The sequence below is a fragment of the Gasterosteus aculeatus genome, chromosome 14 (genome assembly GCF_964276395.1).
Source record: "Gasterosteus aculeatus chromosome 14, fGasAcu3.hap1.1, whole genome shotgun sequence".
Lineage (NCBI taxonomy): Eukaryota > Metazoa > Chordata > Actinopteri > Perciformes > Gasterosteidae > Gasterosteus > Gasterosteus aculeatus.
Window position 1 is genome coordinate 6,102,276 of NC_135702.1, and position 14,169 is coordinate 6,116,444.

At 39.7% G+C, this 14,169-nt stretch overlaps 1 protein-coding gene across 1 annotated transcript in view; it reads left to right on the forward strand.

Moving 5' to 3' along the window:
• The window catches only part of brinp1 (bone morphogenetic protein/retinoic acid inducible neural-specific 1), an 85,645-nt gene that overhangs the window by 30,182 nt on the left and 41,294 nt on the right, over positions 1 to 14,169 (forward strand). The window contains exon 3 of the mRNA XM_040197620.2: positions 9,714 to 9,904. Coding sequence (XP_040053554.2) covers positions 9,714 to 9,904 — 191 coding nt within the window. The remainder of the gene's footprint in view (positions 1 to 9,713; positions 9,905 to 14,169) is intronic.

Sequence of the window (14,169 nt, forward strand, 5' to 3'; positions counted from 1 at the left end):
CAGCTCATCAGCAGAACTTCTCATATTACACAGTTAATTAGATTCAAACACATGCCCATGTCACTCAGCCGTGCATTCGCTTCCGGCACCGTGTCCCATCACATTTTTCAGATCACAGTGAATTAATGGATTGTTTTTGATTAGATCCATTTTAGTTTCATTGCCTCTTCACAATTACAGAGTGCACTAACAAAGCTATTACGCTGGTAATCATATTCCATTTCCACAATCACGTTCCGTTTCCTCATGTGCTCCGTAATGGTCAAGAACTAAGAGTCATATAAGAAGGAAGTTTGAATATGGAGTAAGTGTAGTTTTCAGTATTGAGATTATCATCATATTTCCGGATGTTGTACAGTACAAGTCATACACGTTATTTTGGTGAGTACTTTTACTGTTTTACTGTAATTTCCAACATATCGCAACTTATCGAACAACCCAATTTTGAAGTCTTGGCAATGTTACCAAAAAGCGCTTCTATCACATTAACCGTGTTATTGTGGTGGTAAACTAAATAGATGAATGCTGTTTATTTCCACTCTGCCTTAACTTGAGTCTATCAAATAAATCTTGTTGGGTCAGTGAATGTTTTGTAGACTCAGAATTAAATGGGATAATGATCCAAACACAGAACTCAATTCAAATACCAATGCTGTTAATGGAAAGACAATTTAATCACAGGTTATTGTTTGGCCAGGCATCTTCATACAGTTCTCTTCCACTTTCCCTTTCTGTTGAGACCTCAGAACTAGCTCGACTGAATGAATACATCATTTCCAACGTGCAACGGAAATCAATACTTCCCAGCTCATAAAAAAATTGGCAGGAAAAATGGAAAAGTCTTCACAAACCCGCCCAGCCCAGACACTAAGATTAATGGCAGCCTATTTATTTCTATGTTTCTATTTCTATGTTATTTTGTACATCACAGTAACCTTGGGATGATCCTGTGTAGCAAATGATTCTCTATCTTTCCCTTTTTTTAACTCTGGGATGAAAACAGTATCGGCCTAACGCCACAATTTCACACAGATGGACTCTGCAGGCATCGCGTTACATGACCTCACGACTTTGAAAGATGTCGCAATTTGTAAATTAAACAAAGCTTTGGGGCGGAGAAGCTATTTTTGCTCTGTTCCTGACAGTTTTTTAACCACTATCATGGAAAAAGAACTGTTCTTTCTGGCAGGATTTGAAATGATATAATAGTCGACAGTCCCGTCCGTCAAAAAACTTGAGACTATTACTTACAAAATATTTCATATAAAAGATCTCATTATCCTATTGTCATTCTGTTCTACGTCATTTTTTAAGTGCATGTAAGGACACTTGTCAAGACCGTCTGTTGCCTGGCAGAATATTTGTGTATTTGATGAACGATATGCAGCTATATCTCCCTATAAAGTTTACTGTCTGATCATTTACTTGACAGACATGTGGGAAGATTGACAGTGAGTGTGAAGCGATTCACTGTTGACACGGACCTAATTTTACCCAAACCCATTAAGCTTGGAACAGTCACATGGATATTTTTACATGGCCTCTCCGACTATTCCATGGACTTTTTTTAGCAGCACTATAACAGCATTTCAAAATAGCCCCTCGGATTTCCTGCAGTATTTACACCGCCGTGTTTAGAAATCCGGTCCACGCCAGTATTGAAGTGAAAATAAATAAAACAAGCACGAACAAACAGCTCAGGCCGTCCAAATAGCATCTCCCCCCCGACTCCCCCTGCTTCTGCGTGGTCCTTCTGTGTGCACTGGTGCATAGGATTAAAATTCATTCTATAATATCTTGAACGGCTCTTGGTGGTTGAAATTCATACGGGATTTCAATTGTATCTCTGTCTGTTTGATTTATGACAGGGCCGTGCCTCCTTATTACCATGAAAGGCTCGGCATTTTTCTTCGCTTTCATTTCTTCAAGCTGCTGCATAATACCGACGCAGTACAGGAAAAAGGCTTCTTTGATCCCAGATTGAGGGGACGTTCCCTAAAGAAAAAAATAGTTGATACAGTTATATTGTTAATACTGCCCATTGATGGCTATAGAATGATTACTGAATAGGACGCTTGTTAAGTAGCGGGTTGCATAAAAAAATTGAGACGAGAACACGTATACAAAAATGTATGACATGCAGAAATAACAATTGTCAATTGAACATTTTTCTCTGAACTGTGGTCAAAAAGTGCTTTAAGCAACTGCAGGGAACACAAGCCTTTTGATATTAATTGGTCAGTGCAAGATAATATAGAAAAGCCTTTGCCATCCCATTAACAAACCACGTAAGTAAATGTTGGACTGAATAGGTGAAATACAACGCTAATACTTTAGTGCTGCATATCATATGGGTCTACTCTGACTTTCCGTGATCATGTTCATAGAAAGATCAGACATACACTAATTGTTAAATAAGATAAAGCAAACATTAAACCATTGAAGTGCACCGCATCCCAATTTCAATTTTTTTTCCAGAACATGTTGATAAATGGCTAAACAAGACGTCCTCTTTCCAATTGCTTGTAATGGAGTTCATGAATACCATGTTCCAGCTTGATTTTTGTTCCCGACACACGCAGCAAATGCTCTGCAGTCTTTACAGTATTAGCCAAAGTTCAATAATACGCCGTTTGTTAATCAAGCAGCATAAGCCTTAATGAAGATGATGTTTTTCTTTACAAAGCGTTTTGCCCTCAGGTGGTCATTTATCACTGCCGGATCACATTTACTGGACAGATGAAAAAGCTGCTGCAACGTGTTAGTCATTAAGGCGCCTTGTTGGTAGACATAACAAGTTGTTATTCAAAAAGGAGGCAGTTTTTCCGAAATGCAACGCATATGGGCATTAATAAACCCTGCTGCTCCATATGGTGATGTAGATGTAATGACATCTACAGTACTTGCATCCCTGAAAATACATCACCAGCCTATTAGATGATATCATGCAATACTGTTTCTGTGTGGGAACAACATGTACAGGATGAAAGGGAATAAGTCAATACTGTGTGGGAAGACAAAATCGCTTCACAAAGTCATTCATGGGGGAATCTCCATTATTGGATCAAAGTCTCCCCCGGTCCTTGCAGCTCGCCAGCATTTTCTGCCGAGGCCGTCGTGGCGCAGCACTCTCAGTCTGCAGAGCGTGGCTTTACAGGAAGCATCGTGGCAAAGATTCAATCAATGACGTCTCAGGAATGTGTCATGGTCTTTAGTAAATAACGTAAGACGCAGTAATGCCAAATCTCCATGTGTAGGATCATTTGCTAATTAATTTTATTAACAAGATATTATAATGGGCGTGGACAAATTAGATCATCATGGTGAGGATGATCCCCAGTCATTTGGCCCAGAATGTATCCTTCTACTCATAGTGTTTCAACAGTTGCAAAAGTCCTTTTTTAGACGAGTGCACCGTCCTGTCAAATGAGAAGGGGGATTTTTTTATCACATGTTTATTTGGCATGACTACAAATTCAGATTAAAACTATGACAAGTTTACACAAATGTGTAGGATAAAAAGATAAAATTGATAAAAAATAAAATTGTGACATTTTGGACAAACAACAATGTAAACTGCAATTTACCAATATTCAGATTTCTGGATGGGATAATTAGCTAATAAGATGAATTTAATATATGAACTATATGCAGTAATCAAGCATTTATTTGCCGTTGCTGTTCTACTTTGTTAATGGTTGCTTTGAAGGCTCATTATGTTAATGCTAATCATAACAATACCCATTTGCATAAACACTTTCTTATCACACTGGTAGGTTAAAATGTAGCATTATAAATCAATTCAGATAGTTCTAATTGGTAAATGACCTTGCAGAACTTTAAGCATGCATATATTAGTGGGGCAAACCTGAAGCAGATTTAAAATTTCGGGGCTGGAATTAGAGCGACAGCTGTTAATATATCCACCGTTTGTTGTTTAAAAAGAGACTGTTGCCCCTCCACAGCATTTGGTTTTCCGACAATAAAGTTGACTAGAGGAGATCAAAATGATGTTTTTGTTTTGTATCCTTTTCAACCAGCGATTGAAGTATTAGTCAAGTCATCCCGAACAAACAAGTAGTGGAACAAATGACTAAAAATGAAAGGTTATTCTTCATCAAAGCATTAAAATCAATGCTGTCTTCTCACAGTGGCACCAAATACACGGCAGCTCATTCCTTGAAGTCTTTGTATTTCAAAGGCACCATGAAAACAACTGGAATGTTGACGGAAAAGATTCAGAAGTTTAACTTGAAAAAATGATCATTTGTTTTAGTTAAAACTTCTGTAGTGTCTGCTCCTATCCAACAATGAACTGTATAGTATCACAAAAATAAACTTGTCATAGAAAGCATCCGCCCGATGTTGCCTGGGATGGACTCCGAACGCCCCCTCCCCTCCGAACACCCCCGCGACCCTGTAAGAAGGATAAGCAGCTTTGAAGATGAAGTGCCAGGAATGACAATATGAATAAATAGGTGCATATTAATATGAAATATCTTGTAATCTTTTGCACTGCTGCATAGAATGAAGTAACGCTGTATATTTAATGCTTTAAATGCCCCTAAAACAACCTCTTCGACACTGTCCATGTTTGTTATTGAGTAAATATAAAATATCTAATATCTAAATGCCGCATGCCACACGGTTGCCCTTTCACGACAGCATCTTGTCTGCTTCAAATAAAGTCAGCGTGTTTTGATAACACCAACATGTTCATAGCTAGGTGTAACAGTTTTATTTGGTTTGTTTCATCATAAAGGGTTTGTTTTTGTATTTCAAGTTAAGAGAAAATGGCACAGGCTTTTTGTTAGACAGTCGCGAATCTTACCTCCAGCTGACAAAGGACAAGCTGTAACTGAGCACCGCTTTCTGAATACCTATTTTATGTAACTGAAAAGACTTTGGTTCGGTATGAAAGGAGGACGGAGGTGAGCAGGAAGCCAAGGATGACAAGTCCTTTTAATTTACTAAATTTACTGACACTCCTGCTTTTATTGTCTCCTGGTGTCATTTATGAGGCGTCCAGGAACATGTTGTTCTGCGGGTCCTGCTGAGCCAGTTTCCCTCTCAATTAATTAGAGATTGTATTTCAGCAAAGCCGTGCTGCTCTTTCCTCCGGGCCGCCACACTTCCCCACTTTGAATGTCTGTCATGCCCTCTCAAGGTTTTTTTAATCTGGGCATTAGTGCCAGGATCAACAAAGTGCCTGCGGTGACACAACGTGTGATGGTCGTTTCCTGCCCCTGTCAGAGCATTGGGGAATATTCCCTCCGAGTCGATACAACCAGAGTCTTATTAAAGCAGACAACACGCTGCCTGAGCGGTGTGATGACACGCCGCGGCAACGCTTTCCCCGACCAATGTGTTCACAGAGAGCGCTATGATATGCACAGCAGCGCCTTACGGGACGAGTGAAGGAATCGCTTTCAAAGCCATCGTGGTCAAAGTAGAGGAGGATTCTGATCATATTTTCAATATTTTTAGTGCTGTTGTTATAATAAATCAATGTCAGATTCATAGTGATATATTCAGCACAATTCTCTATGTACAAAAATACACGTAACATATATTTTTGCTCCACAAAGAGCTTTCGATGCCTGGCAGGTTTGTTTGTATGACAAACAAAAATATCAAGCAATTAAAAGTAGGCCTTAAAGTGTTTTTTCATGCAGTATATTACGTTAAGGAGAGTTATTTTGGCAGACAAAGATATTTGTAGGTGATATGTCAAAAATGAATCGCTGTGGCATCGAAGTGGATGCATCAGTGCAGCCAGACGATCTGACCACATAGAAATCTCACCTCGTCCTGCACACGGCAGGAGTCACTTGCTGAGAGGTTAGAGCTTGCCGCGGCTCCCTGAAATAATTCCGAATGAAATGGAATTGTCCTCAAGAAATAAAAGCCACCTGTCGTTACCCAGTTTTAATGTTGAGCGGTGTCAGAAGGAAGTTGAAACAGCTGTTCATTACAGCGTTAGCAGACCATACGGGAACGCTGGACCGGCATTATTCTGAATCCACACTCTTTTAATTGGTAAATAGTTAGGTTCAAAGCATTCCAGGTTAATCACTGATGTCGGATTAGTTGATCCTATTTATTTCTTAATGTTCAGTGGTGCAGCGGAATTTGCATAATTTACATTAGATGGATTTATGCAAGAGCTGTTACAGCCCTGCATTTGTTTTCATTCGGCTATTCTCGCTATACATTTCGTTCATCATCTAAAGATGACTTTCGAGACACTGCTAGTAATTAGTTTGTAATGATACTGCAATACATCCAAAGCAAAGCCGCTTTTACTGGCTTCATTGCGCAGGTTTTTGAGGCTATTTCTGAGTTCAGATAGCTCGCCTCAATGTGTTCTCGCTTTTTAAATGAATCTTCTTCACTGAAACCAGTGAGCCAGATGTGGAGGAATAGTTTATAGCGAAAAAGCAAAGCAGAACACTTTAATAACAATCGTGTGGTCTAAGCCACTGTTTTCTTAATGTGTTTTCTTGATTTATAAATGGAAGCAGACGTGTTAGGGCCACCGGCACATTCATTTGAGCAAACTCTCTCATTCTTATTCATTCTGGTACTATTTTTGAAGAGCAGGTTGGCTTGTTTGATTCTAACAATCTATTTCCTAGCAACCACTGTCCATGTTTATTGGACTAAACTGTCAGTATGAACGTTGGAAAGAGACCAAAATAAAACGCTGGTTCTAGTGGAAGAACAGGGGCATCAACTCCTTTTATACTTGAGTTTTCTTTCTTTTTTAAAAGCCCCAGATTTTACTTGAAAATACATGAATGTATTCATGTGGGATAAATGAGTACAAATTACCAGTAAAAAGGGACTTCATGTTGTATGAGCCTCAACCCCCATTAAAGTGTTTAGTTGATGTAAAAAGGAGGGCAGTGCCATTTACAGCAAGTATTTGAACATTTATTCAAGCACATACATGTCCATTGCATGTTTTCTGTATTTTCTGTGGCTCAGAGATGGTTCCACATAAGGAAATGTAATGTACCCGCCCACACAAGTTGCTTGAACACCATGACGCAATTATCACCTAGGTTCCCATTTTGCTTCCTATGGAGCTGCAATTCCATTTATATCCTCTTAACTTCCCTTGAAAGGTCATTAAACTGGTCTTGGAGCTGTGCAGCAATATACTGAATCATGTTGCAGGTTCCATCTGCTGGCGTGCCGAATCTGGGCCAGGAGGGCTCAAGTACATATGGCTGCCATATGAATCTTTATATTGAAATTGGCACTGACGAAGCCATGAGGAGGATTGAAAATGAGTTGATGTAAAAAAAAGGGGGGGAGCAGCACAGAAGTGAGGCAGCTGGACAAAGAATGAAAAGGGGAAACGTTTCCCCGTAAGTCTGCCGCAAATCTAAAAGTCTCTCTTGACCGTTTGCTCCAGATTTCAGAAATGTGTGCCAACACTCAGACCTCCTGAAGCTAAATCAGGAAGACGGATCAGCGTCTACGAGCGACTCCTCCGTTGCATTACAGATTGTGTCTTTGCAATGTTGCAAACGTGCCGTAAAGCATTTACAGTATCTTAATGGATTCGATTTCTAAATCAATGTGATGAGACTGAGTAAAGAAAAAGCCTTCAATGCCATTGTGTAGGCATTCCTTCTCTTACGAGGTACGTCCACTCGTTAGAGTGAAATGCACTGTTCTCTAAAGGAGCTGTCAAGATATTACCTTTAAAGTGCTGGCTACTTCACGCAACGGCCGACCGGCAGAAATGAAGTCAACTTTAAATGCTAATAAAGAGCGCCGATTGGAGCATTGGGGAGAGCTGCTAGCAAGCGGTGCGCAGGCAGAGAATTCAAATGAAGCAACCGATGATCAATTTGAGGGGACCCATAATCACGGCTAAATCCGCCAAATAAAAAGAAGTATGCTGACAGTGAAGTTATGACTAAAAAACCGCTGTGCAACAGAAATCCACTGAACCAGTTTACTGGTATTTTTTAATTGAGTCACTGAAACATCTATTTTTGTCTCGATTTATGATGTTAGAGCTTAAAAAAAGGATGCAGGATTTGTTGTGCACAAAAACAACCTTCAGACTCAATAGGGTTTTCTCTTCTATTTTCACAGCAATAACAAGGAAGGTAAAATCCCCTTTTAGTTTTTTCGAAAAAGTAAAACCCCATTCAATTGAAATTCCAATGTCCAAAAAGCAGAACAAATACCTAATATCTAATGGATGGTTATTACCCCGGACGTTTGTGTGTGTGTGTGTGTGTGTGTGCGTTTGATATCTTCTTTGTTGACTTGTTGACTTGAATTTATATGGATTTATTGAACAGAAATTTGATTTTCAATTAGAGTCGGCATTCAGGGTGAAATTATCAAAAATTATAATGGTTTGTCGTCTAAGCTTGGATCGAATGTATCTTTTATAGCACTTTAAATCACACACTTAATGTAATTCTGCTCATTGTTCATACAAAGTCTGCATCATTAATCACAAATTCGATCTGTATTTCTTTTATTTTAGACTAACTTTCCAATCAGGAAATTACATTTCCCCTGTCTACAAACTGAGTGTTGCCAGCATACACATTAGTATATGTATTCCATATGAATGTTTACACCACAACTTTCAGAAATATCACAAATCTAATCCCAATGAAAGATCAGCGTGTGCATACTTTGCTTTGACAGTGCTGATGCTCACCGCCCATATGAAAGTAGAAACACTTCTGTGATTGGCAGAAAGAACAGATGGTGTGACAAAATGACAAGTGTGCAACTCAATTTGCATTAAAATGATGCCTCCTTTGACTGAACCGTTACATCAGAGATCCTCTTTTGCGGCGTCTCACCCCACAAGTAACAAATCTTGAACAGGGTTACATGTAATGCCTTTCTTTAATACCAATGACACAATTTATATGCAACACTCCCGCACAAAGACGCCTACTTGCATGTATGTGTTATCGCACACCTGGTACCCGGGTGTGCCAAGCGTTAGCCTCTGACTCACTAACAGAATGCCTTCTTTTTTGGATTTGGGACAAATAAAACCCTCAGGACGGTGGCATTTGATGTCTTTCTGTAAACCCTCAGTGAAAAAGAGATGCCTGTAACTTCTGTCTGGGGGAATGTTTTCTCGATGCGCGTCTCAGCGGGAACAGAAGCAAACATCTTCACAAACGTCAACAAAAATACTTACTTTTGTTTCTTATTATTGACGCCACGAAGCACATCTGCAACTGCAGCAGTAAACCACGAAGGCCGGAATGATGCTCAGTTTGTGCTGTCGTTTTTTTGCGCCGTGCAGTGCAAAGGACTTTGAGCATATTCAATCAAAACAGATGAACATCACAGAAGAATGGGAGAGAGCATAATCCTAAAAACTGTCATTTCTTTATCAGAGCTTAGTGAACACAAGCTTAGCGAATGCAAAGCTTTTGTATCACTTGACTCATTACAGATTGTTTTTATTCTTCAGATCTGGGTGCGCCGAACTGCAAAATATGTTATTTAAACACTGCAGTCTTTATTATGTTATTACATAACTGCATGAATTGATTGTTGGATTACACCACAGCTTTCACATCCAGGTGTTTATCGCTTTCCCTCAAACGTGCCCGTGAGGTCGGGCCGAGCCAATAAACGACCACTCTGCTGCCGTTGTGGTTTTTACTTCATTTTTGTGTGAGCAGTTTTTGCTTTCTTGTGATCGTCAGGGAATTTGCACGTTGGAAGGTGAGGAACACGGCGATCGAGAGGCGGGACCTGATCCGGAACCCCGTGCCACTCATGCCCGAGTTCCAGCGCAGCGTGCGCCTGCTGGGCCGCAGACCCACAACTCAACAGTTCATCGACAACATCATTAAGAAATATGGGACCCACATTCTCATCTCAGCCACCCTTGGAGGTAAGAGAGGTGCCGTTCATTCACCTCAGAGAGGGTATGAGATGGGCAGAATACATGTCTTTTGCGAAAAACTATTTGAGGTGATGTTTTTCTTTTGATTGCGCCAGGTTTAAAAAATTAGATTCTAATAATTTAAACATTACGGTTTAATTTGTATTTTCCACAGATATTGACACGACATGTCTTAGAGTTGACCCAGAGATGAGTAAGAGGAGGGTAATATATTTACTCTCTCATGCAGATACATTTTTCAACATTCATTTTATCATTAAAAAATATTATTTAGAAACTGAATCTGGAAGTTAATTCTTTCTCCGGCTTAATGGGAAAACTCTCCCGCAGCAAATATACACCTACTTGACGAGATGGCAGGACAAAGCATCCCCGAGCCGTTTCAGCAGCCCAATGCCTTTTCTCTTCGGAGCGAGGTTAGAACAACTTAACGTGACCATGGGAACCATTTCGTCAGGCATATTTGCACCAGGGCAGCACTCGCATCCATAAAGCGAAGCCAAATGAACAGCCATGATGAAAGAGTAGCAGTTTTCCAATCCATTTACTGGATGATGAAGTAGGTCTGAATGTTGCACATCTGGCAAACGAACCCCAAGATTTAAGAGTCAAAATTTGAATCAGGTTCTCAGTTGTAAAGCTGCTTGTTTAATACGATGAGTGTGTTTTATGGGAAATGAATGCAACAGCAAATAGGACCTGCATTCGAATACGTAGAGATGGCTGCATGCATGTATGTGGATTTGTCAGCTCTTCAAGGTTGTTGACCTGAACGGGATCAACTCCACTCTGACAGAAGTGAAGAGGCCCAACTTTATTCTGAACGGGACAGCGACCCAAAACCTGCATCAAAGAAATGACAGTATCTTACATCAACACGACAACAAGTGAAAAGGCAAGACGAACTGAAAACACTTAGTTCACCCGTAACCCATGAATCAAAATTCATAGTATACATAGTATTATTCCTTTTTGGAGATTTTATGTGCCTCAATTAACATTAAATACACATATGAGGATAATGAAATTAGTAGTATCCATTTGAAAGGTGGATAGGAAAATCAAACTTGACTATTTACAGAGCGTTCAGGTGGTTGGGTTGAATGATCATTAGATGTTTTGCTCTGATTAATCAACAATCACCGATTTATTAGAAGAATAACAAAGGAAATGTCATATTAGAAAAGAAGCACTCGGAAACAAGCTTCTTTTCTCAAAGGAACATTGCTGATTCATTTTATGAAGCCTTTTATTTAATGTGTTTATATTCTACCAGGTTCTCAACAGCCATGGCCATTAACCTTTCAAGCTCTAAATTCAGTTTTTCTGATTGGATTTGGTGGTCAATGGTCACTGTGACCTCACTGGAACACGTTTTGGCCCTAACTTTAAACTTCAATGTGCTAATAATGGCAATTTTCTACAAATATTTAAGTGATGACAACATGGAGTCAAATATATAAATGAATGAATGAATGAATCTGTGGACGGATGCATACAATGACGCAACTAGTTGTATTCTTTGGGGAATTAATACAACCAACAAAAACCCTGCAATTATTGGGTAAAATGTATTTAGAGTTTAATTTAATTACAAAATCCCACTGTGGAAAGAGAAAGAAATGCCCCTAATGGATGATTTCAGTATTTTGGATGCGCTTCCCAAAATAAAAGTTAAGCACCCCTGCTGCCGAAGTCTAAATATAAATAGCTTCTCCCTAAAATCTCTTCTCAAGCTCTGAGGGACACATGAAGGCAACTAATTGTGAATACTTTGCCAATTGCATTTCAAAGATATAATTAGTATAACTATTTGGTCTCTGAGTCTGTATTATATAACGGCATGCATGAAACACAGCCAAGTAGTCACTCAAGTTGTCTAGTTGGAAAGCTGTCACATTGAAAACGCCTTTGACAAATATTCAGATTCCTTTTTGTCATGTTTTTTTCCCCCCCGGAGTATAAAACTGTACACATAATTGGAATTTATCCCTCAAACATGCTAACGTTTCAATGGGGTATTTTGCTTCTAACATTTACCAAGATCGATCATTGAGGGTTGATAATGACTGTCGACCACAATTCTGCAGACCATTTATATTGATATATTTTGTGTTAAGAAAAGAGTCACTCCTAATTGTCCTGTTCACAATATTAATAACCACAGAACAAACAAAACAGCTATTCTATGTGAACATAGAATACTTATAGATAGCCATAACCATTAATGCCCACACTGTTAGAGTAAATAAATCCATGTTGGAGACATCTTTAATTTTTAAATCTTGCAGTGCACGTACTATCAAACAAGGCGTAAATAATTTAGCTAAACGATGGGGGAGACTATCAGTTGTGAAGGGTTAGAGTAGCAATATTGTATCCGCTACTCTGTAAGGTGATTCATTCGGAGACACTCATCTCGGAAGTTGGAAATTCAATATTGTTCTGAAACATTATATGAAGGTAAAATGTAATTAAGTGTGTCTAAAGTAAGGGGAAAGCAAGTGGTTAAACTCGGGCACCTGGCACACATAAATAATCCCAGCAACCTTTTCAACCACAGCATCCTTCTCATCTCATTGTACTGCATCACTTTATATTTGTCCTCTTTTTTTCTTTACATTCCTCGCCTCCCATTCATTTTAACCTCTGCCTCCGTTATCACCATATTATCTATAACCTTGAGCCCATCCTGTTTCCGATTACGGGTCAGTACCCTCTCGTCTCAATCCTGGGATCGCCCATTAAAAAACACATTTATATGAAGCAATAAATGTGCATACCCATCAGGTGATGAAGTAGGAAGAAGAGGCTAATTCTCTCTCTGGCGACCTGGATGTTACACTTGGGAGCAAAGAACAGAATGGTCAAGTGTGAAGAGTCACATTAAAGGTTTCCTCCTCTGAACTGAGTGGATGTGGTTGTTTTTTGGGAAGCATCATATCAAGATAAAAGTCACCTTTTTATCTTAAATATTTTAAATAGTGTTTTATTACTGCCATGTATCACTTGGATCATTTGCTGTTGATAACAGTTTGACAATGAAGTGACAAATACGCAGCATCACAAGCGTATTTCATCCACATTTCGCATGAATGACAAAATAATTCAGTTATTACCCATTCAAGCCTTTCAAAAAAAGTTTAAGGATCTGACACCCGTAGAGTTAAAGGATTAGGAGCAACGAATAAAAGTGGGTTCCTGATTTCCCAGTATTGTGCATATGTAAAGGGACACAGAAACACGATGCATAGTTCTTCTGCAGGTGTTTCACATTAAAATCTTTTTATGTCCAACCATGTGCAACAGTAAAACTTATGTGGGAATATCATAACGTTCCAATTTCGGGAAACGCTCACGCTATCAGCCATTCAGAGCGGAACATTTTCCGTTACTTTCTCTTGACATTACTGACTGACGGCGTCTGCTGAAGATGCTTGAGGAAATAATTATAAATCGCCTGCTGCCTTTCTGCCGTCTGAAAATTTTAAATACCTCATTGTCAAGTCTCCAGCATGTGCGATGTCTTTTGGCATTAAAGGGATGAGTTTTCTGAAGTGCAACACAGGAAGTCGCTGCCTCCTGGGTTCACGCCGTGTGTGGAAAACTCAAAGCTGTACCCTCTATGAATACCAAAGGAAGGTATACCACATATAAAACAATGTGTAAAGGACAGTTCTGCATTTTTACTGAGGCTGTGACAGACTTATTTCACCACATCTGTCATTGCCTCTCCTTCGCATGTTTGAAATCTTTCAGTAAAACTGAAGGAGGCGGCTGATGGATCACTGTGACTCCTGTTGGTGTTTGTATTGAGGTGTCAGAGCGTTTGGGTTGAGAGAGATGAGAATTCTTCATGAACGTGTGGGGAGAAAAATAATGATTTGTTAAACAAACGTATACAGTAGTTGATAAAGCTGTCTAATCAACTGCGTTGTCACGGAAACAGTTCCACCTCCAGGCTGACAGGGTTAGCTCGTGCTACGGTGTTGCCTTTTATTTGCTGCTCTGGTTGACTCCAGCCCGGCTGTTTCCGTGTTGCAAACCCCAGCGGAGGCAGCGCGGATATACTCCGAATTCAGAATTCAGCACCTTCAGGTCAGGCCGACCAGTCGGAAAGAACCACAGCTGACCAATTAGATTGAGATTTCACATGCAAGGCAGTGCTGCGTCTGAGTTGTCCTCCTCCTCCTCCTCCTCCTCCTCCTCCTCCTCGTCTGCAGTGGATACACATTCTCCATGACTGGATCAGA